The sequence below is a fragment of the Suillus subaureus genome (assembly GCF_016647635.1).
Source record: "Suillus subaureus strain MN1 chromosome Unknown BJ212scaffold_31, whole genome shotgun sequence".
In the NCBI taxonomy this organism is placed as follows: Eukaryota; Fungi; Basidiomycota; class Agaricomycetes; order Boletales; family Suillaceae; genus Suillus; species Suillus subaureus.
Window position 1 is genome coordinate 296365 of NW_024538587.1, and position 23135 is coordinate 319499.

General features: G+C 44.6%; 6 protein-coding genes across 6 annotated transcripts; 4 read left to right on the top strand and 2 right to left on the bottom strand.

Moving 5' to 3' along the window:
* Positions 1-371: 371 nt before the first annotated feature.
* BJ212DRAFT_575365 (chromatin associated protein KTI12) lies at positions 372-1665 on the bottom strand. Its single transcript, XM_041343556.1, has 4 exons — positions 1420-1665; positions 1205-1365; positions 1068-1147; positions 372-1006 (listed from the first exon to the last, which is right to left on the bottom strand). The coding sequence occupies exons 1-4, from the start codon at positions 1571-1573 to the stop codon at positions 478-480; spliced, it is 924 nt and encodes a 307-aa protein (XP_041189689.1). The 5' UTR covers positions 1574-1665; the 3' UTR covers positions 372-477.
* Positions 1666-1758: 93 nt separating this feature from the next.
* Positions 1759-2130, top strand: BJ212DRAFT_1484037 (uncharacterized protein; the record flags this gene model as incomplete). Its single annotated transcript, XM_041340725.1, has 2 exons — positions 1759-1806; positions 1858-2130. The coding sequence occupies 2 exons, from the start codon at positions 1759-1761 to the stop codon at positions 2128-2130; spliced, it is 321 nt and encodes a 106-aa protein (XP_041189690.1).
* Positions 2131-3150: 1020 nt separating this feature from the next.
* Positions 3151-3758, bottom strand: BJ212DRAFT_1579355 (uncharacterized protein). The gene is made up of 2 exons (XM_041342244.1): positions 3463-3758; positions 3151-3379 (listed from the first exon to the last, which is right to left on the bottom strand). The coding sequence occupies exons 1-2, from the start codon at positions 3749-3751 to the stop codon at positions 3357-3359; spliced, it is 312 nt and encodes a 103-aa protein (XP_041189691.1). The 5' UTR covers positions 3752-3758; the 3' UTR covers positions 3151-3356.
* A 2303-nt stretch (positions 3759-6061) lies between these two features.
* BJ212DRAFT_1376725 (uncharacterized protein) lies at positions 6062-7719 on the top strand. The gene is made up of 5 exons (XM_041336492.1): positions 6062-6403; positions 6550-6635; positions 6714-6855; positions 6963-7152; positions 7213-7719. Exons 1-5 carry the CDS (start codon positions 6312-6314, stop codon positions 7420-7422), a joined length of 720 nt encoding a protein of 239 aa, XP_041189692.1. The 5' UTR covers positions 6062-6311; the 3' UTR covers positions 7423-7719.
* A 10571-nt stretch (positions 7720-18290) lies between these two features.
* BJ212DRAFT_1278682 (uncharacterized protein) lies at positions 18291-19268 on the top strand (the record flags this gene model as incomplete). Its single annotated transcript, XM_041331445.1, has 3 exons — positions 18291-18993; positions 19054-19096; positions 19151-19268. The coding sequence occupies 3 exons, from the start codon at positions 18291-18293 to the stop codon at positions 19266-19268; spliced, it is 864 nt and encodes a 287-aa protein (XP_041189693.1).
* A 1560-nt stretch (positions 19269-20828) lies between these two features.
* On the top strand, positions 20829-22907 carry BJ212DRAFT_1448588 (laccase; the record flags this gene model as incomplete). The annotated part of the gene is made up of 10 exons (XM_041338562.1): positions 20829-20944; positions 20996-21047; positions 21099-21167; positions 21224-21379; positions 21424-21502; positions 21613-21930; positions 21964-22253; positions 22424-22572; positions 22720-22781; positions 22834-22907. The coding sequence occupies 10 exons, from the start codon at positions 20829-20831 to the stop codon at positions 22905-22907; spliced, it is 1365 nt and encodes a 454-aa protein (XP_041189694.1).
* Positions 22908-23135: the final 228 nt, after the last annotated feature.

The window sequence follows — 23135 nt, forward strand, 5'->3', positions numbered from 1 at the left end:
CAGTTGCCCGGATTTGCTGTTCACCCACCACGAGCATGACTGTCACGAAAATCAAAGACCACTTCACAAACGTATACTATCGGGGTCGTGTTTTTGGAATCAAAGATCAGAGTGTTCGATATGAGACAAGAAACCACGAAACAAGCTCGGTAGTGCTTTGGGTTCAAGCTTTCTATGGTGAAAGGTGAACGAGAAACATGACTTCTCCATATTCTCATACCACAATATTGTCCCCTAGGTAAAGAATGGTCCTGCGCAGCACCAAGGAGAAGACTTCCTTATAATAATCATTCGAATGATTGAATGCTGCGATTCCTCTATGAAATTCTACGAAAAAGTGAGACTCCATGAGAGATTGTGTTCACCTGGGTTAATCGTTTGATGTTTGATGCGCGTACCACATATCACAAGTCCTGCGTTATATTACTCCTGGGATTATAAATCCGAGATTCTTGTTTTGAACACTTAACGTGCAAGTCACCTCGCAACACCCAACCCCTCCTCCAAAAACTCTGCAAACGCACGTCCCACACCTTCCTCTCCCCACTCCACTCTCCCCTTTTCCGTACTCCCCAATGTCACAGCTTTCCGGCGCGCAGCCACAAATTGGCGTTTGAGCCGCTGCAGCTCTGACAACGTCAGTGCACGATACGGAAGTGTTAAGCGGACGCGGAGAACAGGGCTCTCATTGGCACTTGTATTCGAACCAGGTTCGAGCGCATCGACGGTGAGGATGATAGGTCCTCCAAGCGGGGCAGCAGCCTGAGCAGCCATGAGCGAAGAAACCAGTGCATTTGTCGTATGCTCCAGAGTGCGGAGGGCGTCTGTGGGTGCTTTGGGTGTTATTTGAGTGCCGACGTTTGGAGGTTTGACGATGCCAGTTGTGACTGCGTCTGATATGCGTTCGAGTGGGGGAGTTGGGTCATCCCAGGGGATGGTGAAGAGTGGGGCGTCCCAGCGAACCATAGACGAGGGCTCTTCGAAGCGCTGGATGAGGGCGTCTAGGCTGTTGGGTGTATTTCGAAGTTAGAATGGGGTGGGGGAAAATGGAGAGGGGAAAGACGGACGTTTGGGGTTTATATCTCTTCCCATCTCCTCGTTCATCGTTCCACTTTCGACATTGATCAGGCGTAGCGAGGACATAGACCTACTTTTCTCAATTGTGTCAGTTGTGCAAGTGAGAATATCGTGATCTATTACACACCGTAGCAACCCTTACGCCAGCCTCTCGGGCCTTGCAATATAACTGGTATCTAAACCCCTTGATATAGTTCATCCCGTCTACGATGAGGATCGTGTCTCTGGCAATGTGTCTTGTGATGGCGGTGAAGAGAGTCGCGCGAGCAGTCTTTTCTTGAAGGGAGTCTGATTGACAGTTGGGGAGTCAGTCTACAGGACAGAAGAAGCTGGGGACAATACCGTCATATGATGCACGGTCAACGGCCAAATCATCGTCTGAGATGACTTTTACTTTGAGCTGAGGGCTCGAAGCTGATGAGAGGAAGTCGTGGACTTGGGCTGCACGGGTTGATTTTCCAGAGGAGGGGTAACCTGAGATGGTGATGAGTGCCATTAATGAGCCAAAGATCACGTTTTCGGGATCTCCGGTACCAGGATGTTACGTAAGTCGTCTTGATCACATCATCGACATCTTGTTAGCAACATGCAGACAGATAATTCAAAAGTCAATATTCCCCCGTTCCCAGATGTCGCCGATTCGATGCAAAACATCGCAGGTGCCCAGTTTTATAACTGATCATGTCTGATAATAATTGCTCGCTTCAGCTCGCATGTTCACAAGTGATTGTATGTCTACTATTCTAATGTCACGAACGTTATGTTAACGAAGATAACCAGATTCCGAACCTTGAAACTCCATACCAAAAATTCCCCAACACCGACCACTCTACCATCGACCTTGAGGGCCAGAACGTTCTCGATATCATCGCCCAGCGCCAGCAGCAGTTGGACGCAGTTTTGCACGAGATCTCAGACCTGGGAACCATAACAGATGGAATGAAAAATATTCATCAGCAACTCGTTGAAAAGAAGGACAAGATCACCCAGTCGATGAATTTCCACAAAGGGCTCCTATCACCTTTGTGGCGCTTTCCAAATGAACTCCTCTGAAATTTTCCACCACTGTCTCCCGGACACTGATCCAAAAGCCAGTTACTTTTCACCTCCATCGAGGCTCAAAGCTCGAATGCTGTTGATCGGAGTATACCGACGATGGAGGAAGGTTGCAACAAGCACACCCGTTCTGTGGTGCAGGTTGCACGTGGTGGTCGATGATACAGATTGGCAATGGGCGGCTTCCTGCTATGACTCATGGCTCAAGTGGTCACGGGGACTTCCGCTATCGTTAGTAGTCAAGTGCTACAAGTACAATCATTCAACCGCACTACGGCGCTTCCTTCATCCTTACATGAATCAAATATCATCTTTCTCTATTTTTCTACTCCGCCGCTGACAAACCTGAACTTTTCTTAACAGACCTCTCAGCACTTGAGAAGCTGACCGTATTCTTTAATGTTCATGTTGCACCAGCTTCTGTACTGCAACTTCCGTCAACAATGCGCAGGTTCACGGCTATACTGCCAACGTTCAGCAAGTACCAGCGCAATTATTTAGGTTCCATGTGGGACCGACTAACACATGTCGGGGTTGGCGCAATATCTGAAATGTATTCAGTCATCGAACTGCTCCAGCTATGTCCCAACCTCTCCACGTTGACAATACGCGGCGTATTCCTCGATCAAAGGACAGTCCCAGAGGCACTCACACACTCCATCCTTACGAATCTGTCATATAAATCTTGGGCGCGAACTGTACAGCGGGCCTTTAAGTCGACTGCTCAAGGTTCTATCACTGCCAAATTTGCACTTCCTTGAAGTTCGCAGTGATTTCGCTTGCAGTGACGTAATGCAGATTCATTATGAGTTGAAGGCATTATTGGAACGGTCAAAGTGTCCCCTGGAGAGCCTGATGTTCGGCAGTGAGGTGGAGATGGCAGATGAGCTGCGAGCAGAATACATTACCCTGATTCCTTTCCTCAAAATGGGAATAGGTGAAGAAAGAACATTTTACGACTTCCGGAGACGATGTTGCTTTTTCATAAAGCCTAGTATCACTTCATTTTATTGTACTCAATAATTTTATTTTACTCTTCAGTCCAAGACTCGAGGGTCGTCATCAGGACGGGCACTGTTGACTGTCTTGTGCCAGGAGGGTTCAGGAAGACACAAGCCAAAACGGTGGCCCAGTCAAATTGAAGGTTGGTAAAATTCTGGACTAGGACTAAGAATGCTCTTGCCAGCCTATTCGTTGAGTATTGTAACGGACTAGACACATTGTCAGGCTCCGTCCAGCGATCCCGCTACTTGGTGTAGTCGTAGGATAGTCAATAATGAGAAAACACGAGTGAAAGACATGGAGAACGAGAGAAGAATACATACGAACCAGAAGCAAAGATGAAAAATAGGTGTTCACATGCTGAAGTATTAATGACCATCGGCATGTGGGGGAGATGCACAACAGAGAAAAAGTACGAGACGGGCCCACAACGGGATGGGTCGTGACCGTGCGCTTGCTGCCCCTGGTGTTGTAGGACTAGTAGTAAGAGGTGTTGTGGGCGTTGATGAATCGGTGGGCTGAGTCTGGGATGACGGCGCCTGTGCCTGGCCTTGCGATTGGCTTCGCAGTTGCAGCATGTATTTCGCCTTTTCATGTTCTGGTCGCGGAGAAACATACAGTGCCTGCAAAAGAATGATCAAATCCCAGCGGTTAAAAATTTGCCCAAAGATACCTGTTTGTCCCGTACTGCAGCAACTTTGACGGCATTAGGACTGCGACTAGAGAATATAGCTATTCTTGAATGTTGCTGGACTCCGATTACTTCGCCAGTGGGAGAGTGAGAGCGACGAAAGAGTGATGGAAGGTGGCTGAGGAGCGCGCGTGAAATCCCCATAGATGATGGTGCGATAGCGGGATGGGGGCGACGAGCAGAGGAAGGTTGATGGGCACTACGCGATACAGAGGACTGGGAACAAGAGATCAGAACACGAAGTGATTCAAAAAATGTCGATGACGCACATGAATGTTGCCTTGCATGCCATCGAAAAACCCTAGTGGTACTTGACCAGCATTCCTGGACTGAGCTGGACGTATGGCATCATCCTGGCATAACGAACTTGTGTAAAATGAATGAAACGAATAAGAAACACGTCACGTACGTTTATTAACGACTTTCCGGGTATGACCTGCGAGTCAGTTAGAGTGGTCTTGACTCTTTACTGACGAATTAAACTTACATCAGGAATGGACAACAGATCTTCGAGGCCAACTTCTTTGAGAATGGCATAGATATCCCATAGGTACACTTTTTTGTCCTCGCAAGCAGTGACTAGTATCTTTCCATCAGCGGAAAAGGCCAGACAGCTCACGTCCTTGTCGTGCTGGAAGGGTGGACACACTGGGAGGTTTGTGTTGAGGTTCCACAAACATACTGCTTCGTCCCATATTGATGTACTTGCAAGAAAGTGGTTGTTCCGAGCCAAGGACAGGTTGAAAATGTGACCCTTGAGAACGGCAATTTGCTCCCAAGTGACCGTGTCAAATATCCAAATGGGGCCCAATGACCCGGAGAAAAGCTTCTTTCCATCTGATGTCCAAGCTAAGCTTCGAACTGATTGATCCTGATGGAGTGTGCTGAGTAGCTCGCCCGTCTTGGCATCCCAGATTTTTACAGCGTTCTCATTTTCTCCGCCTGTCGCAAATTTTGTGTTGTCGGGTGAGTATGTTACTGCCCACACGTACTGATGACTGTTCTTGATTTCCAGGATGGTTCTGCCAGTTTTGACATCCCATACCCTTGCTGTTCCGTCCCATGATCCACTCACGACTCGCCCGCCATCTCCGCTCCAGCACACTGACCCCACATTCTCAGTGTGACCTATCCATCTCGCAATTACCTTGCCCGTCTTCACGTCCCACAACCTCACCACCCCGCCATTGCTTCCGCTTGCAATGGTCTTACCGTTGGGAGACAACGCTATATTTTTCACGTCTGCCTTGTGCCCCTCATCTCGCCAGGCGTCGCCAATTTGTGCGTCGCTCTCCAGGTCCCATAGTTGGAGTGAGCCATCTGCTGAACATATGACAACGCGTCGTCCGCCAGGCAAGTGCATGATATCGAGTATTTGGCTGGCATGGCCTAGCATCGTCTGGCGTGGTGTGATTGCTGGCGCTTTACTGGTTGAGGATGACATGGTCGAGCCTTAACTACAGCAGATGGTGGACAAATTGTACGAGCAACAGTTGTCTGATAATGGCAGAGATGGCTGGTGAGTTGATGGACCTATCATTCAATCAAATCTGACGAAAATGCTTACAGGATTAATTCAGTCCTGATGCGCGGGATGCCTTCGGGGTTATGTATGCAGTCCAAGTACCTAATTTGAGAATTCGCAAAATGATATCCAAATCGCTGGTAAGCAGATGGTCAACTGTACAGCACAGAGTATCACTCACGAGAAGCACTTGTTTAGACCAACTCAGAAACAGATATGTAACACTACACTCGCCTGTAAACTGAAAAAGTGGACGTTTGGTTTGGAGTCTGGAATATGGCATCCATTCTTTTAAGTCATGTATTGCGGTGCATATTCCATCGGACATCCTCGTTCGCTTCACAGCTTAAGTGCTGTGCATTTCTTCCAGCAGATTTCGAACTCGGATGTTGCCGACTCTTCTGTATGTTTGTAGGCAGTGCAGCATGGCGCTGTATCTCGAAGCTTGCTGTGCTCGTTGTCATTCTTTATTCTGATGTGATCTTGCCCTTCTAGCCTCTCCTTCGATGCCGATACTCCACATTCGTGCCGGGTGTTGCCAGGGTGAACTCCGTTGGATAGTAATCCTATCTAGCAGCACTTTTGTGCTTCTCAACCTCCAACCCGCTATCATTACACTCTGTCTGGGTTTTCCATGAACTTGGTGTGCAGGTAAATCACGTCCGTTGCGACTTCAACATGAAGCTGACACCTCTTTCGGTCTACGAGATGCAGTTAATTTTGACTGTCATGGTATGAACAAGAGTGCAAGTATGATGTTTTTACAGACAAGCAATGCAGGCCAAGAAAGCCCTAGCCTTACGACCTCATGGGTAACGTGTCCCGATCTCCGCCTATTTTGCTCAAGGAAGAGGCGCAGGCGCCAAGCCTAATCTGAAAAATGAGAACAACTTCCGCATCAGCGGTGTCCAGAACACTTCCACTAGTGTCCCAGTTTGGCTGCAGTTACTGAGTTGTGATATGATAGCTTCGGATCTGGTACCTAATGACTCAGTATACACTCTTCCGTGGGACGAAGATATTGGAACCCTGATAATCCCCCAGGTCGCCCTGTGAGTCCTTTTCATAATCGGTTATCCCTATATGTATGCCCTTGATTGACAACAGACTGACCCTTTATTCCACCTCCATGGGGTACGTCTTGACATGTCATCTATGTATGTACATCCCGTTGACTGACAGATGGTTTATAGCACAGCTCCGCTGTCATCAGAAGTGCAGGAATTAGCAGTTATAATCATGTCAATCCCGTCATGCGTAATACCGTGACTACTAGTGTTACTGGTAACTACGGACTGTCCGCTTCATGATGATCACGGCCATTCTCACATGTTGGTCCTGGGCTAATTTTACTTTCCTTAGATGTACCATCCCCGATGACCGAACATGGACTCAATATGCCGTTAGTATACTTAATTTCACTAGCACCTACACCGCGGGTTATGCCGGCGATACCTGGTGATATTCGCAGTCCCTTGCATCCTTCCATCGTTGATCCTCAAAGGTATGCATTGATCGTCCTTGCATCTCGTTCCACAGTCCCTAGCTCTGTAGAAATAGGAATACTTGTGACCTATTATAGTCTATATCTTGACTACCTTCTCTTCGCAGATTACCCGGAATGACAACAGCGCCTCCACAAACTTGCAGACGCGTCTCACTTGACCTCAGTAGCCATCATGATTCATGCCTTCGATCGCAACGAGGTCACACAGCTTTCATGCCGCAGATATTTGATCACAACGAGAGGCCGCTGGAATGCTGTGCCACCCAACGAATCAAATCCTACTCGTATACGACGGTATGGTTCCCTGAACTACTGAATTATAATAAAACTTAGCATATCAATTTCATCTCTTAGGTGTGTGCAATGTACATTGGATGTGCATCAATATCCTCTTATGATAAGCGACGTGGCGCATGTGACGGTTACAACCTATGGTGGATGTTTGGTTACACTTCGACTTCCCGAGATGCCGCACGGATTCCCAATGTCCGATCGGTGTTTGGTTTCAGTATTATCCTTTCTTCAAATTTATTTAATGTATACCTAGTTATATTCTACTGCTAGTAGAGTGACTTTGTGATAGGTTGAGGCCACATGATCATGTTCTTCACTGTCCTTGGCTGTTGTCTAATTCTAGTTCATTTCCTTTTTCTCTTGATCCAGTTTAATCCCTTCTGGAGGCTCCTGCCTGCAGATGATGGCCCTGAACTCTGGTTGGACTTTAAACTTCTTATTTCTTTGATTTCTGACTGCTCCACTGGATATGAAGGTGTTTCCTTTCGGTCAGTGTCCTTTTTGGTTTGCTTAAACTCCCCTCCCTATGAAGTCTGGTATGGCCCATCCTACTTCCCAAGATGCCACATGGATTCCCAATGTCTGATTGGTGTTTGGTTTTGGTATTATTGTTTCTTCAATTTTATTTAATGTATACCCTAGTTATATTCTACTAGAGCGACTTTGTAAGGAAAGGCAATGTAGATTCCTCAGTGGTCCAGAGGGGGTTGTAAGTCATGAGTCTGTGGTTCATTGTATGAACAATACAACTTCTTATTGTGCCACTGATGCAGACTGGCACTTCAAAGCTTGCTCTAATGCCCAACCCACAGGGCAAAAATGGGAGAGGTGTTGTTAGTTGTAAGTGTGGGTTCAGTCAACTCAATTACACTGGTGCTGATTACTTTTGCAGCTCTAGATGCAATCATAAGACTGCTTGTAGAGCAGTATGTTGCCAGCAGTTACAGCAATCCGGAGATCATCTCTTGTCTTCAAGCACACCAGGAGACTAGCAAGTTCAATATATTGTGAGTCATAGCTACTTAAATGCACCTTTAAACAGAGCTTCTGACATTTGAGTGATCAGACTGAGCCTCTTGAAGAAGCATCATTCACAATGGGGACTTAAGTCTGCCTGTGGTCAAGCACACACAATTGAAAGTATTGGACCTGCCATTGAGCGTGTTCATCAACAGTTCCCCAAACAGGGCTCACATGACATGAAGCAGACACTTATGCAAGAGGAGCATATTATGGTTCCAAGGTTGTATATGATGCTCTGTTGCAACAAGTTTACACTGATCAAATGGTTTTCAGAGACTTAATATTGCATTACATGAACCTTCATCATACAGTAAGCAACAAAACTGTTGCAATGTTTGTATGAGATTGATTACTCTGGCTATATCATTACAGGGATGGCAGCTATGCAAATGTGGATAAGAGCAATATTGTAGCCCTACATCCAGGCTACAATAGTTGTACTACACTGGAGATGTGAAAACATTTCCTTAAAAGGATATAAGCAATTTACTACATGGTATGCATTGCAATGGTTTTGTTGCTGATATTTTTAAACATCAAAATCCTATCAATAGACATCAGTTATGTTATTTAGTATGTCTTATAATGTTATGTGACATGTAAAAGGGTCAATATGATATAAACAAAGCCAAATGGTGAACTTTCTCAACATTCATCATCATGAAAGCCCTCTCTGCTGACAAAACCAACCAAATCCTTTTTTACCTTGATTTTAACCAATCTACAAGGGAGATCTCACATGCTACTAGTGTACACCATAGTACCATTATCAGAATTCACTCAGAACTTCATTATGACCTTCAAAAGTCCTCTGGTGGTTGTCCTTCTGTCCTTTCCTCTCCCAATATTCAGCATGCTATTTGGGTAATCAGTACAGATAAGGCTAAAAATGTCACTCAAGTCACAAGAGCACTTCAGGATATCAAGAATCAGCCTATGTCCTCTCAAACAACCTATCATTACTTGATGAAATCTGGTATGAAGCTTGTAGTGAAGCAAATACACCCTCTCTGTTATGCTTGGCGTTCATAAGAATGACTTAGACAAAAACAAATGATCTCAGCGTACACCTATGTATGAGTCATGCAAGTTAAGCAGTATATTGCAGGCCCTGGTCTGTGTAGGTCAAGTTAAAGAATACAAGCATAAGAGATAGAGTATATATAAGGGGATTAAAGTGGAGCTTTAATAAATGAATTGGAGATTTGAAAGTAAATAACGAATCAGAAAAGAGAAAAGAGAATTGTATGATAGAATGTGAATAAGTGAAGAGGTGAAAAGAGTAGAACCGTAACATTACCCCCATTGTAAGGGTAGTAGGCACTGACTACTATCAAAGAAGACAATACGATCATTTATAATTAGTAAGAAGTTCGGAAGCATTACCTAGTTCTGCTTCCTTCATCCATTCGTTCTTGGAACTTGGGAATCCCTTCCATTTTACATAATATTGTCTTCAAGATGAAGATCTGCGGTGTCTGACGACCGCTTCAACTTCGTGTTCTTCTTTGCTGTCGACCAAGTCAGGGGGAGGCGGAATATAATTAGGGCCATGGGTATCATTCTCTTTATAAGGAGAAAGGAGTGCAGCATGGAATACTGGATGAATGCGCCATTGCGCAGGTAATGCGAGTCAATAAGTTATTGGGGATAATATGTCAATGATAGTGAATGGTCCTTCGCGTTTTGGAGCGAGTTTCCGGTTAGGATATCCTAGATGAAGATTTTTGGCTTCAAGCCAAACTTTGTCTCCTTTAGAGAATGGTACGAATTTAGACATAATTCATTGATGCATAGTGTTACATGTGAGTTCATGAGCGGCTAGCGCCTCATCACGTGCTTTATTGAGTAATGAGAGTTGTTGTTCAATATTGGGAATGTCGGATTTCAGGTGGGAGTCAGGAAGATGTCGTGGATGGTAACCCATCATGAGGTAAAAGGGGGAGGTACCACGTGCGGAATGGTGGCATGAATTATGAACAAATTTGGCTAATGGCAACATGGGCGCCCAACCGGTTTGATTGTTAGCGCAGAAGATCCAGAGGTAAACTTCGAGTTCTTGATTAACTCGTTCAGTTTCTCCATCACTCTGAGGGTGAAAGGCGGTGGAAAGGGAGTTCTTATATCCGAGGAGTTTTCTGAGTTCGATCTGGAATCTGGAAGCGAACTGAGGTCCGCGGTCAGAGATAATTTTATTGTATAGTCCATATCTAGAGAAAACTTAAGAGAAGAAAATGTTCACGACACCTTCAGCATCTATTGTTTTGAGACAAGGAGTGAAAACTACCCCCTTCGAAAGTCTGTGGTCAACCACGACCATGATGCTGTCAAAGCCATTGGAAAGAGGTAAGTCTGTGATGAGATCCACTGAGCAATGAGCAAAGGGTTGGTTGGAAATAGGAGTGGGAATTGGGTGGAGTGGCAGGGTAGAAGGGTGCGTGTTTACTTTATTCTGTTGGCAGATGCAACAGCCTTCTACAAAGTTTTTGATGAAGGTGGCTAGACCGGGCCACCAGTAGTCACAAGAAAGGAGTTCCTGGGTTTTGAATCATCCAGGGTGTCCAGCAGTGGGGGAGTCGTGGTGTAGGGAAGTGAGTTCTCGCCGGAGATCTCCAGGTGGTATGTAAGTGAGTCCTTTAAAAGAAAGAATTCTGTCGCTCAATTTCCAGTCGGAAAGAGCAGAACAGAGAGGAGGAGGGATCGAGGAGTCTGTGAGTGCTTGAAGCACAGTGTGTACTACAGGGTCAATGGAAGATGATATATGTAATCTGTCCGTAAAGGAATTGTCAATGACATTAATAAACATTGAATTGGGAAGGAGTTGAATACTAGTATTGTCCTTTTCGTCACTATCGACTGGAAGGTGATCCGTTCTACGGGAGAGTAAGTCTGGAATAATGAGTTCTTTTCCTGGTACATGTTGGATCTGAAGTTCGAACTGGGAAAGGAAGGTTTGCCATCTTGCTTGGCGTCTGTTCAAGTCTTGTACGTCTCTGAAATAAGTAAGGTTCTTGTGGTCAGTCTGAATGGTAACTGGATATGGAGATCCAAGGAGATAATGCCTCCACGCTTTCAAAGCGCGGATGATAGCAAGTAATTCTCGATCGTAGATCTGATAATTACATTCAGCAGGGTTAAAGGACTGTGAGAGGAAGGAGCATGGGAGCCAATCTCCGTTATCGTTTTTCTGAAGGAGTACTGCACCAGTAGCATAGAGGGAGGCATCAGTGGCTATAGCGAATGGTGAGTTTTTATCGGGAATTTGGAGTATGGGGGAGGAGGTGAAGATATGCTTCAGCTTGTTAAAAGCTTCCTTGCGTTCGAAGGTCCAAGAGAATTCTTCATCTTTCTTGGTTAAGTCGATCAAAGGTCTGGCGATTGAAGAGTAGTCAGCAATAAACCGTCAATAAAAGTTAGTGAATCCGAGGAATGACTGGACTTCCTTCACTTTTGTGGGAGTCTTCCATTCGGATATACCCTTTAATTTGGCGGGGTCCATGGCGATAGAACTGGGTTTGATGATCATGCCGAGGTATTTGATGTCAGTTACATTGAAAGTACATTTTTCGGGTTTTAGATTGAGGAGGTTGTTGCAGAGTCGTTGGAGTACCTTGTGAGTACAGATGCAATGGGTTTCTTCGTCTCTAGAAAAGATTAGTATATCGTCCATGTATATAATGATCCACCCTTCTTGGATCATGTCTCCAAACAAGTCGTTCATCATAGACTGAAAGGTGGCGGGCAAGTTACACATTCTGAAGAACATGACCATGGGTTCAAAAAGTCCTCTGGAAGTGGCGAAGGCCACCTTCCATTGATCAGATTTTCTCATGCGTACGTTATTATAGCCTTAACCATGTGTTTGTTCAGGTAGCGATAATCTTGGCAAGGTCGGAGGGAACCATCTTTCTTCCCGACGAAGAAGAATGGAGAGGATTGGGGGGATTCAGAAGGAACGATTGTTCCTTTAGCTAGATGTTCGTCAATGAAATTGTTCATAGCCTTATCTTCTTTGGCGTTAAGCGGATAGATCTTGCATTTCTGCGGTTCGAAAGATTCCTTGAGGTCGATCTTGTGGTCGTATTTGCGTTCTGGAGGAAGAGTACCATTAGCTACATCACCAAATACATCTTTATATTGTTGAAATTCCTTGGGTATGAGTTCTTCGAAAGTTTTCTTTGGTTTAGCGGCGTCCTGGGTGAGGGTTTGTGAGATGTTGTCGGTTTTCCGGATATAGGTATAGAAGTCGTCATCATCATTGATGGGATCTAGAAGGTGTGGGAGAGTTTCATTAGCAGGATCCCACTTGTCTGCTAATTCTTCTAGTGCGTCATAAAAGACGTCTTCTTCTTTGATTTCTTCGATAAATGCTTTTTTCAGGGTACACTCCCTTAGGCAGACTTCTTGGTTAGTCCAATCAATATCTGGGTTTTCTTTCTTTAGCCAAGTCATTCCCAGGATAGCATCTTCTCCTCCTAGAGAGGTTACAAAGAAGCGCTTCCGCATAGGGATATCTTTGATTAAAAAGGAAAGTTCACAGTACTGTGTGATTCTTCCGGCTTTGTTTAATGTGCTGTCTACGTTTCATACAGGGATCAGGGTTTTAAGTTTGTGAGTGCGAATGTTTTCTTTGAGGATGAATTTTTCATCGATGAATTCGCCTTCTGTGCTGCAATCAATTAGAGCAGCGGCTACGGTGGTTTTTTCGGATTTCTTGGATCTGATGGTTAACAGTAAACGTATAGAGTTAGTATCGCCAACAGATTGTACAACTAGTCCGATTCTGGGAGTTTCGGACACTGTGGCAGGCTCCCCTATGCAAAATCCCCCTCACCGCTACTTTCTTCCTTTTTAACCAGTTTCTTCATCTGGCGTGCTTTAAACACCTTCCATTCTTGGAATTCCTTGTAATCATCGTCAGGTGACTCCTTGATTACCTTTCTGGTTGTGGTCGTAACCGTGGGATGGTTAGGGCATTCTGCAGCTAAGCCTTTCTTGCTGCATTTGAAGCAAAGGCTGCTCTTGCGCCTGCACTCCCATTCTTGAGGAGTTAAGTAAGTCTTCCTCGTCTTCTTCTCACCTTCTTCGTCATCTACTTTATCCATATCCATGGCGTACGGATCTTTTGCCTTGGTATAGGAGGGAGGTGCTATTAAGGTCCTTCGGACCTCGACGTCTAGGGCTTTCTCTAGCCATGTTTCGATGGTAGTGGGGGTCGTTTCGAAGGCGTATATAGCAGAGATTATTTCATGCTTAAGCCTGTTCCTAAAGAACATGATCTTAATGTTCTCTTCGGAGATGCCGGTATCGGCCAGGATGGTACAGAATAAGGATGCATAAGCGGCTATGCTGCTGGTCTGTCAGAGGGAGGAAATGCAACGGATCGCAGTTTGTTCGACGTTCTTGGGAAAGAAGGTGGATCTGAATTGCTTAGCAAAACCTTCCCAGGTTCCGTAAGTCTTTGCTGCGACAGCAGTCTTGAGTTGGCCTTTGGCCCATTTAGCAGCCTTGCCTTTAGTCATAAGGCTGAGGGCAAAGATAACTTTCTTCTTGTCGTTATTGTAAACTTCGTCATTCATGTCTAGGTACGCCTCGACTTGAAGCGTCCATCCCTGAGCAAGGCTGGTATCGCCATTGAAGGGTGAGGGGATCTTGCCGATTTCTTCAGGCATGGTGGTGGTCTGGGGTCATTCGTAGGTTTGGGTAAGGAATATCTGGTGCCCTTGGCGTCTATCTGAAAGAACTCTTGTTCTTCGTCGTCCCAGGTGAAACCAGGAGGTGTCAGGGCGATCGGTGGTCTGGTGTCTGGTTCTGGGCGCAAGTCCTAGGGAGCTGCGCAGAAATCAAGAGGATTTGGAATTTCCAAATTCTGTTGTATTTCTGGGGTCTGTTCTGGATACAAGTTCAAGGGAACTGTATGGTAGAGTAATAACTTGACCTTTTGTTACGCTCAGCGTTCGTAAGAACGACTTAGACAAAAACAAATGATCTCAGCGTACACCTATGTACGAGTCGTGCAAGTTAAGCAGTATATTGCAGGCCCTGGTCTGCATAGGTCAAGTTAAAGAATACAAGCATAAGAGATAGAGTATATATAAGGGGATTAAAGCGGAGCTTTAATAAATGAATCAGAGATTTGAAAGTAAATAATGAATCAGAAAAGAGAAAAGAGAATTGTACGATAGAATGTGAATAAGTGAAGAGGTGAAAAGAGTAGAACCGTAACACTCTCCTATCCAAGTGTCATAGGAGAGTAAGACTATACTTTGCTATCAGTCACCAGCACTGGATAGTGGATGACTTGAAAAGAGTCATATGGTCATATGAAACCAAAATCAATTATTTGGGGCCAGATGAAAGGCAATAGGCTTGGAAAAGGACAGGAGAGGGCCTGAGTATCAGGCTAGCAGGAGACAAGAGGGTGTATTTGCTTCACTACAAGCTTCATACCAGATTTCATCAAGTAATGATAGGTTGTTTGAGAGGACATAGGCTGATTCTTGATATCCTGAAGTGCTCTTGTGACTTGAGTGACATTTTTAGCCTTATCTGTACTGATTACCCAAATAGCATGCTGAATATTGGGAGAGGAAAGGACAGAAGGACAACCACCAGAGGACTTTTGAAGGTCATAATGAAGTTCTGAGTGAATTCTGATAATGGTACTATGGTGTACACTAGTAGCATGTGAGATCTCCCTTGTAGATTGGTTAAAATCAAGGTAAAAAAGGATTTGGTTGGTTTTGTCAGCAGAGAGGGCTTTCATGATGATGAATGTTGAGAAAGTTCACCATTTGGCTTTGTTTATATCATATTGACCCTTTTACATGTCACATAACATTATAAGACATACTAAATAACATAACTGATGTCTATTGATAGGATTTTGATGTTTAAAAATATCAGCAACAAAACCATTGCAATGCATACCATGTAGTAAATTGCTTATATCCTTTTAAGGAAATGTTTTCACATCTCCAGTGTAGTACAACTATTGTAGCCTGGATGTAGGGCTACAATATTGCTCTTATCCACATTTGCATAGCTGCCATCCCTGTAATGATATAGCCAGAGTAATCAATCTCATACAAACATTGCAACAGTTTTGTTGCTTACTGTACAGATGAAGTTCAGTGCCGGAAGAGTCGCCGGCTTAAACACAGTACTTTCTGGACTGCAGGTCTTCATGACATTTGGGTGTTTGACCAGCATGACAAGTGGCGTCATTTTCAGCTCTTCCTACATGTTGGTATCAAGCTGTTCTCAGGGCGAGTCCTCTGGCTCAAGGTCTGGTGGACTAATCACAATCCGCACTTGATCTGTGGATGGTATTGTGACACAGTCCAAAGCCTTGGAGGTAATTATTTATGTCTGGTCTCAATTGTCAATCTAGTAATGCAATCATTCAAGCTATGCCTCTTGTTACCCAAAGCGACCCCAGCACAGAGAACAATGGGATTGCAAATGGTCACACCATGCTTCATCATCTTCAAGATCCGGGTCTGGCATGCACCCTGCAGCACAAGTTCAGAGGCGACCATCACAATATAAAGCCAGAAATTTTCTGGAGTCAATTGTGCCATTGCTGGACACCAGGTTTCGAAGATATTCTTGATTTCAGTTTGAGTGCAGGTATCTATAACCCAGATGATGCACTGGAAAGGTTCTTCTTTTATGTCTTCAATAGCTTCTTGCACTAATGCTGTGTGGAACATAGACTTGTATTTCACTTTATTTTCATTCTGTGGCTCCAGCATGAGCTCAATCTTTTTGCTGATAAGTTCAACAATACCAAGCCCCACTTCAATATGCACAAAATACTACTACATGGTCGCCCCAATGATATCTTTGATTTCCCTGAGAAATTTGATTGTTGGGACTTATCTGTAAGCCATTAGACACATTCTTGTCAATATATTAATGTTTTGCAGGTGATTGTGGATAATTCATCACTTGAGCAGGTCTGGAAAACATATGCTCCTTCTGATCACCCATTTTTCTCTTGGTACCCCAGGAATTCTCCCAGAAGGCTACAGCATTCATGTCCAAGCTTGGTCATACTGTACTGACTTGTGACAATATCTGGGATGTATATGCAAATCTTCTCATGTGCTTCTGAGCCATTGAAGATGAGGATCCAATTTGAAGTGTCATCACTGCACAGCCAAAAATCCTGTGCGACAGTGAAAAACTAATTTGGTCTGAGGAGATGGATGTTCTGGATTTACCACTATTTGTTGAAGGGGCTGGATATCATGCACCCACTGGTGAATCTGTGGCAGTCAACTCATCAGATGAAGAGTCTGACTTCTACGAGTTTGCCTGGACAGATGAGGAGGAAAGTTAGATCTGGCAACTCAAGTAGTGTAGATCAACCGCTGTCTTGTCATACTTTGAGAATCACACTTCAAAAGAACAACTGCAAATCACTTGGACCATTATATCTCTAACATGGTTGAAAAGCCCCCAGCATCCCTCATTCATCCTCTGAATCCACCGTCTCTATAGTATACCTCTGATTCATACCATGGCAGACTTTACCCCCATAAATGCAAATAGCTGGAGACTTTGTCAGTGTTGCAATACACGTTTCAAATCAACTGTACAATTTACATATGTGCATGGTAAAGACAGCTCAGGCCATACATGTTGCCCAAGCTGTGCAAAGCATTATGAGGGACATAAAGCTATAGAACAGGCTTGATGCCAGCAAGCTACAAGCATTGGTGAGTCCAACTTTGATGAGTCTGAGTCCAATACTAACCAAATTCATTATCATTCATATCACAGACTTCACAGCTGCTCAGCCTGCTGTTGAGCCCTCAAGACATGAGCTGGTAAAAGCAATGTCAGCAGTGCAACATGGAGGTTTGTCATATGAGGGCTTCTGGTTTGTGTACAAAGCTCAATGGTATTATCTTCCAACCTATAGACAACATCTTTTCCAGTCAGCGCTTCAGCCATCCAGCCTACACACTGGCAGGTGATCATGGAAAAATGCTTCCTCCTCCAGTTCCTGCACATGTGAGCATGGGATATACACCCAATCATGCCATGCACCACCTGTATCACAGCAAGATGGCTCAGGCTGCATCATCAGGGCACTTCCATCAAGTCATGATTCAGGTCGCCTTACATCACCTGAAACCAGAGGGAAAGTCGGGCACTGTGTTAGTTGGTGTAGGTTATATCAATTCTAACTGGTGCTGTTCTTGACTTATGAAATTTACAGAATATTGAACATGATGTGCATGTTGCACTCAACATCACCCTAGCTCAGCTTCAGTCTGAGGTAATCAACCAGCTTGAACCATTATGGATAGAGTGGTCACGCAGCCATGCCTCTACAGCCTGGAGATGCACAAATCGCTGAAGATGATTCTTTATGACCCAAGGCAACCATCCATTGGTGCTAATGAACCAGTTCTACAAGAATTTTTCATGCATGCAACGCCCAAGGATCCCACACACAAATTTTATGCAAATGCTCATGTCACCATCCTTCTTGTAATGACAAATGCACAGTTCGAGGATGTGCTACTCTGGCAAGAGCAATGTGTCAATGTAGGTCTTTTCTTCATGTTTTCAGTGATGTGTTTCACACTTAGCTCAATCTCACAAAACATTGTACTGAGTGTCAATGTTGATGTACAAAATGCACTAGCATCAGCATCTAGTATCCCCACAAAGAAAAAGGTACCGTGAAGTCAAGGTAGCAGCAATGATTCCAGTCCATCACCACCATGCCGCCCTACACACAAATGCTCCAGGAAGGTAAGTTGAGGCACTTGTATATTGGCGGGTCTAACTATATTTGATACCACAGTGCTCACCTTCAGCTGTCCAGTTTCTGATATCTGAAATTAGCAAGGTCCTGGTAGGCAATGACTTGGATGTCTCAAAGCAATTTGATGTCTGTGGTGGCCCTTCAAATCTGGAAGAGTTGCAACCTGTCTTGGCTGCAAGCACTTGCATATCAAAACAACTCTTCTTACCCAGTCAATCTCAGCTACAAGCGGCCATGAAAGCTCAGGGAAATGTACAAAAACAAGCCTCCTCTACTATAGGTATGTGCCTTGAACTGTTAGAATCAGTCAACTAGCTCACATTATGTGATGACAGGTGCTGGATGTATCCCTATCACCTTTTGTCTCTACAACATCCCTTCTATTGGCTTTGCAGAGCTCATTTCTACGCCATTCAGTACTGCTGACAGCAAGTACACTGTTGCCACACTCACCATCGACACCAGCTCCAAATCTATGATTGGTTTGGCAGGAAGCTTCAAAACATGTCACCCTGTCTTAACTTTGAACACAGGTGGAGTCCCATCCACATCTACATCACTACCACTGTCAGTTCTGTCGGTCAAGCAACTTGTGGCTAAACGTGTGTTCTTTCAGAAGGGCCAAAGCATGGGACATTGCTGCTTTGCAAGGGAGGATGAACTGGAAAAGACCCTTGACAAGGTGAACTGCCTTTACTGGGGCACATCCTTACTCAGTATGGCCTATACCTTTGTTGACGAGATGCTCAAGATGGGCAATGTGAGCCAAGATATTGAGGTTGAGTTACCATGTCTAAGGCTGGTTTGTGCGGCACTAGCCATTCCCGATGACCCCAACAATGACCTTGGTGCAAACTATCTTGTCAAGGAGCAGATTAGCAGAAAATTTGTCAAGTACATCAACAACAACTCCACCATCCCCGCCCATAGTCTAGAGGGCAGAGAAGCAGTCATTGGATTGTTTTTATGCTTCATGCAACATGTCCAGTATCACCTTACTAACAACATGGTTTACCTGTCTGATTTCCAGGGTGAGTGCTCAACCCCTCACCTGACTGTCACCCACAGCTAACAGACTGTACTTGGCGTAGGTTCTGGTAACCTCCTTACCAATTGTCAAGTCCTAACAGAGTCGTGAGTTTGTGCTACTACTAAGCCTTGGACCATCACACTAACACAAGTATCCAGGGCTTTCATGAACAATTTTGGTGGAGGAAACTGCACATCTGCTTTTAACAGTTTCAGGTCCACACATAAATGTAATAAGTTCTGTCACACCTTTGGCTTGCAACCTTTCAATACCTAGAGTTTTAGTACTTGGCACTATCGTTCTTACTGTATATCTGTGCCAATGATTATTCTTGTTCCCTCATGCTGAGGTGATCCTCATAGTATGAACCCTATGTTACTTGTTCAATTGAAAATGTCTGATCAATTTGATGACTGAATCCTGAGTCTGAGTGCAAGCTTATGATGACCAAAGTCAATGGTGTCCATTGTTCAGCACCAGGAGTCCTCAAATGGGTTTGGATGGGTACAGGGTAAACCCATGGGTGTATATTCAAATTAGACTACTAGACAAAAGGATCATGCATGTGGTCTGAGCAGACTCCGCCAAATGGGAGAATAGGGATAAAGTATCTAAAACCGCAAGTGTGGTCTAAGCAGAGTCATGACCAAACAACAGTAATAGGAAATGTAAACTCACATGGTGCAAGACAAAGCAAGTGGAGAGTTGATTTGCAAGTTTATTTAATGAGGATGACCAATCTGTGTGACCAACCAGGTGCAAATCCAGCACTTCCCTGTGAGGTGCAGGGATCAGTCAAGGATGTACAACAATCTAGATAGAAAATGAGCAAAAAAAATGGTTGAAATAGGTGGAGGTGGTGGAAGGAGAAGTGGTGCTCCACTACTCAGTCTCAGGGCAAGGATGGGCCATACCAGACTTCATAGGGAGGGGAGTTTAAGCAAACCAAAAAGGACACTGACCGAAAGGAAACACCTTCATATCCAGTGGAGCAGTCAGAAATCAAAGAAATAAGAAGTTTAAAGTCCAACCAGAGTTCAGGGCCATCATCTGCAGGCGGGAGCCTCCAGAAGGGATTAAACTGGATCAAGAGAAAGAGGAAATGAACTAAAATTAGACAACAACTGAGGACAGTGAAGAACATGATCAGGTGGCCTCAACCTATCACAAAGTCACTCTACTAGTAGTAGAATATAACTAGGTATACATTAAATAAATTTGAAGAAAGGATAATACTGAAACCAAATACCGATCGGACATTGAAAATCCGTGCGGCATCCCGGGAAGTCGAAGTGTAACCAAACATCCACCATAACAACCAACATAAGTCGACGAGTCTGCTACCCATGCTCAGTCATTAAGAAGCAACTACCACACAAGTGATCGCCGCTGCTCCACATTTGAAATATTCCCCGAAGCATGTTCATCTTGGTAATTGTTACTTCTCCACGGTATGCTAAGTTTTCATCTGTCGCAAGAATATTCCGAAGAGGCTGGAACCCTTATTCTGATGCTTCGGGGAATCCATGCGCTACTCGTAAACGCTAGCCAGCGTCAAGAAAGTCGTAAGATCTAAGAGCTTGTACTACTTCACGTATTAAAATCTGAAGCGGAGGACTTTGAGAGTAGTGTTGGCATTTCACTCTACTATTCAGGCTGATTGGTGCTGACTTACAGGTGGGAAACTGCTAGGATATCGCCACTGGGGATGGTCGCTTCACAATCGACAATCCACGACCCGGAAAAGAAGCAGAACGAGGTTCAGATCCAAAAGGCGATTACAAAGTGCACTACTTAAGTTAAAGGATGTACTGCATTTTGCTCATCCTCCGCGTCATGATTCGACACTATATATTCTTGTGCGTCCTGACAAGTTGCGCCGTTACTATTGGCCCGGTTGCTGACCTAGTCATTGTAAATGCTCAAGTGTCTCCCGACGGATTTGTCAAGTCGTCAGTTTCGAGTGTATTTTTCATCCTACTTGATTACTGAGATCATTGCAGGGCGGTTCTTGCTGGTGACACACTCCCCGGGCCTATTATCACGGGTCAGAAAGTGAGACTACTTTATGTATACAAATCCTCTGATCTCATGTGTTTTTTAAAGGGCGACACGTTCAAAATTAACGTCACCAATCATTTAAATGACGAAACAATGCTCACAGGTACCAGCATCGTAAGCACCAACTAGTTGAAACATAGGGACGTCCAATGATAGTCTACCCTGGACAGCACTGGCATGGACTATTCCAGCGCCATAGCAATCAAATGGATGGCACGGCATTTGTGACGCAATGCCCGATCTCTCCTGGTCATTCTTTTCTGTACGAGTTCAATACCGGCGATCAAGTAGGAACCTACTGGTACCACTCTCATTATGGAGTTCGTGTTCTGATTTATGCACTTACAACCGATCACTGAGTTGAATTTAGTACTGTGACGGTTTACGAGGTGCACTAATCATCTATGACCCACACGATCCATACCGCTTCTTGTACGATATTGACAATGGTCAGTGAGCCAGGCAAAGTGGAATTTCGGTCCTGACACCTAAGTAAAGAATCTACCATAATCACGCTGATGGACTGGTGAGCTAAAGTCAACGGTTCTTTCACATGGAGTCCAGAGACAGGCGGTCCCAGACTCTGTGCTTATCAACGGTATCGGGAATTATCCAGGCGGACCAGATACGTCTTACGCCGTCATTCACGTTCAGCCATACAAGCGATATCGATTCCGCTTACTAAACATGGCGTGCAAGCCCAACTATATTTTCTCCATCGATCACCATAAGCTTATCATAATCGAAGCTGATGGTCAATACGTCGAATCGCTCGTGGTCGACTCTATCCAGATCTACGCCGCGCAGAGGTACCCCTTCATTCTTGAAACAAGCCGGCCTGTCGACAACTATTGGGTGCATGCAGTCCCCAACTTAGGTACAAGCTCCAGGGCTATCTTACGATATGTAGGCTCTCCCGATGTGAACCCCAAGATCAGGATAACTCCAAACCCAGTCGCTCTACAGGAGACTGACCTACACCCATCGTATCCACCTCTGCCAATATTGCTTCAGGAAGATGGCGCAGACGTCAAGCTCAACATTGTTCTTGGAAAAAATGCGACCAGTTTCAACTTTCTCATCAACGGCGTGCAGTACACTTCTCCTAGTATCCCTATCCTACTGCAGTTGCTGAACGGTGATATATCGGCTTCGGAAATGGCACCCAATGACTCCATATATTCTCTACCAAGGAATAAGGTTATCGAGATTTCATGGATTCCTGGTTTTCCCCAGGCCGCCCTGTAAGTCCCAAAATATCATATACCTGCATGCCCTCAACTGAAATTCTAACAGCATCCATTTCACCTGCATGGGGTATATCTCTACATGTCGTCTATGCACATCCCGTACTAATAAATGATTCTTAGCACAAATTCGCTGTCATCAGAAGTGCTGGCAGTAGCAGATACAACTACGTCAACCCCGTGTTGCGCGATACCGTGAACACTGGTTTTCTTGGTGACTACGTGACTATCCGCTTCATCACCGATAATCCTGGGCCGTGGTTGTTGCACTGGTAAGTATCGTTCTTGATAACTCATCGCAAATGATGTTGATGCTTTGGGACTTTGTGTAGTCATATGATTGCATCTATACACGTGAGACTCGAGTTGCTTGTCCCTTTTACCGAGCCTGAATGGGTTTTTGATTTATATGACCACAGCGGGATGGCTTTGGTATTTGCAGAGGCTTCTCATGATGTAGCGGCTTCGCAACCTCTCAGCAGTGAGTACACAGCACCGCGGACTACTAGAGTTAGTCTGACGATCAGGGATAGATTCTTCGAAACAACTCTGTCCGATATATGATAGCCTTCCTCAACAAAATTTCTCTCTGCCACCTCCAAACTGATTGATATCATTGATTTTGTTGTCTCGCGAACCTTTCCCTCCGTTCTGAATCATATCAAATTTGAAAGGGACTCGTTTAGAGGCACTTCAATGTTCATGTAGCGACAGAGATAAGCTCAATTGTTCTACAAATGTCCGTCATTTATTGCCATTTTGAATAGTTTTAAACTATGTAGTGAAAAGACAAGAAGGTCGATCTATGGATCTATCGATGATGGGACGCCCAACG

Bases quoted from the DNA above. Each gene is read 5' to 3' on its own strand.
- BJ212DRAFT_575365 (XM_041343556.1), bottom strand. From the start codon at position 1,573: ATGGCACTCATCACCATCTCAGGTTACCCCTCCTCTGGAAAATCAACC. The intron at 1,148-1,204 runs GTGTGTAATAGA...TGAGAAAAGTAG, and splicing joins CTGGCGTAAGGGTTGCTACG to GTCTATGTCCTCGCTACGCC. The intron at 1,007-1,067 runs GTCCGTCTTTCC...TACACCCAACAG, and splicing joins AAGAGATATAAACCCCAAAC to CCTAGACGCCCTCATCCAGC.
- BJ212DRAFT_1579355 (XM_041342244.1), bottom strand. From the start codon at position 3,751: ATGTTTCTCCGCGACCAGAACATGAAAAGGCGAAATACATGCTGCAAC. The intron at 3,380-3,462 runs GTTCGTATGTAT...TACACCAAGTAG, and splicing joins ATTTTTCATCTTTGCTTCTG to CGGGATCGCTGGACGGAGCC.
- BJ212DRAFT_1376725 (XM_041336492.1), top strand. From the start codon at position 6,312: ATGATAGCTTCGGATCTGGTACCTAATGACTCAGTATACACTCTTCCG. The intron at 6,404-6,549 runs GTGAGTCCTTTT...TTTATAGCACAG, and splicing joins ATAATCCCCCAGGTCGCCCT to CTCCGCTGTCATCAGAAGTG. The intron at 7,153-7,212 runs GTATGGTTCCCT...TTCATCTCTTAG, and splicing joins AATCCTACTCGTATACGACG to GTGTGTGCAATGTACATTGG.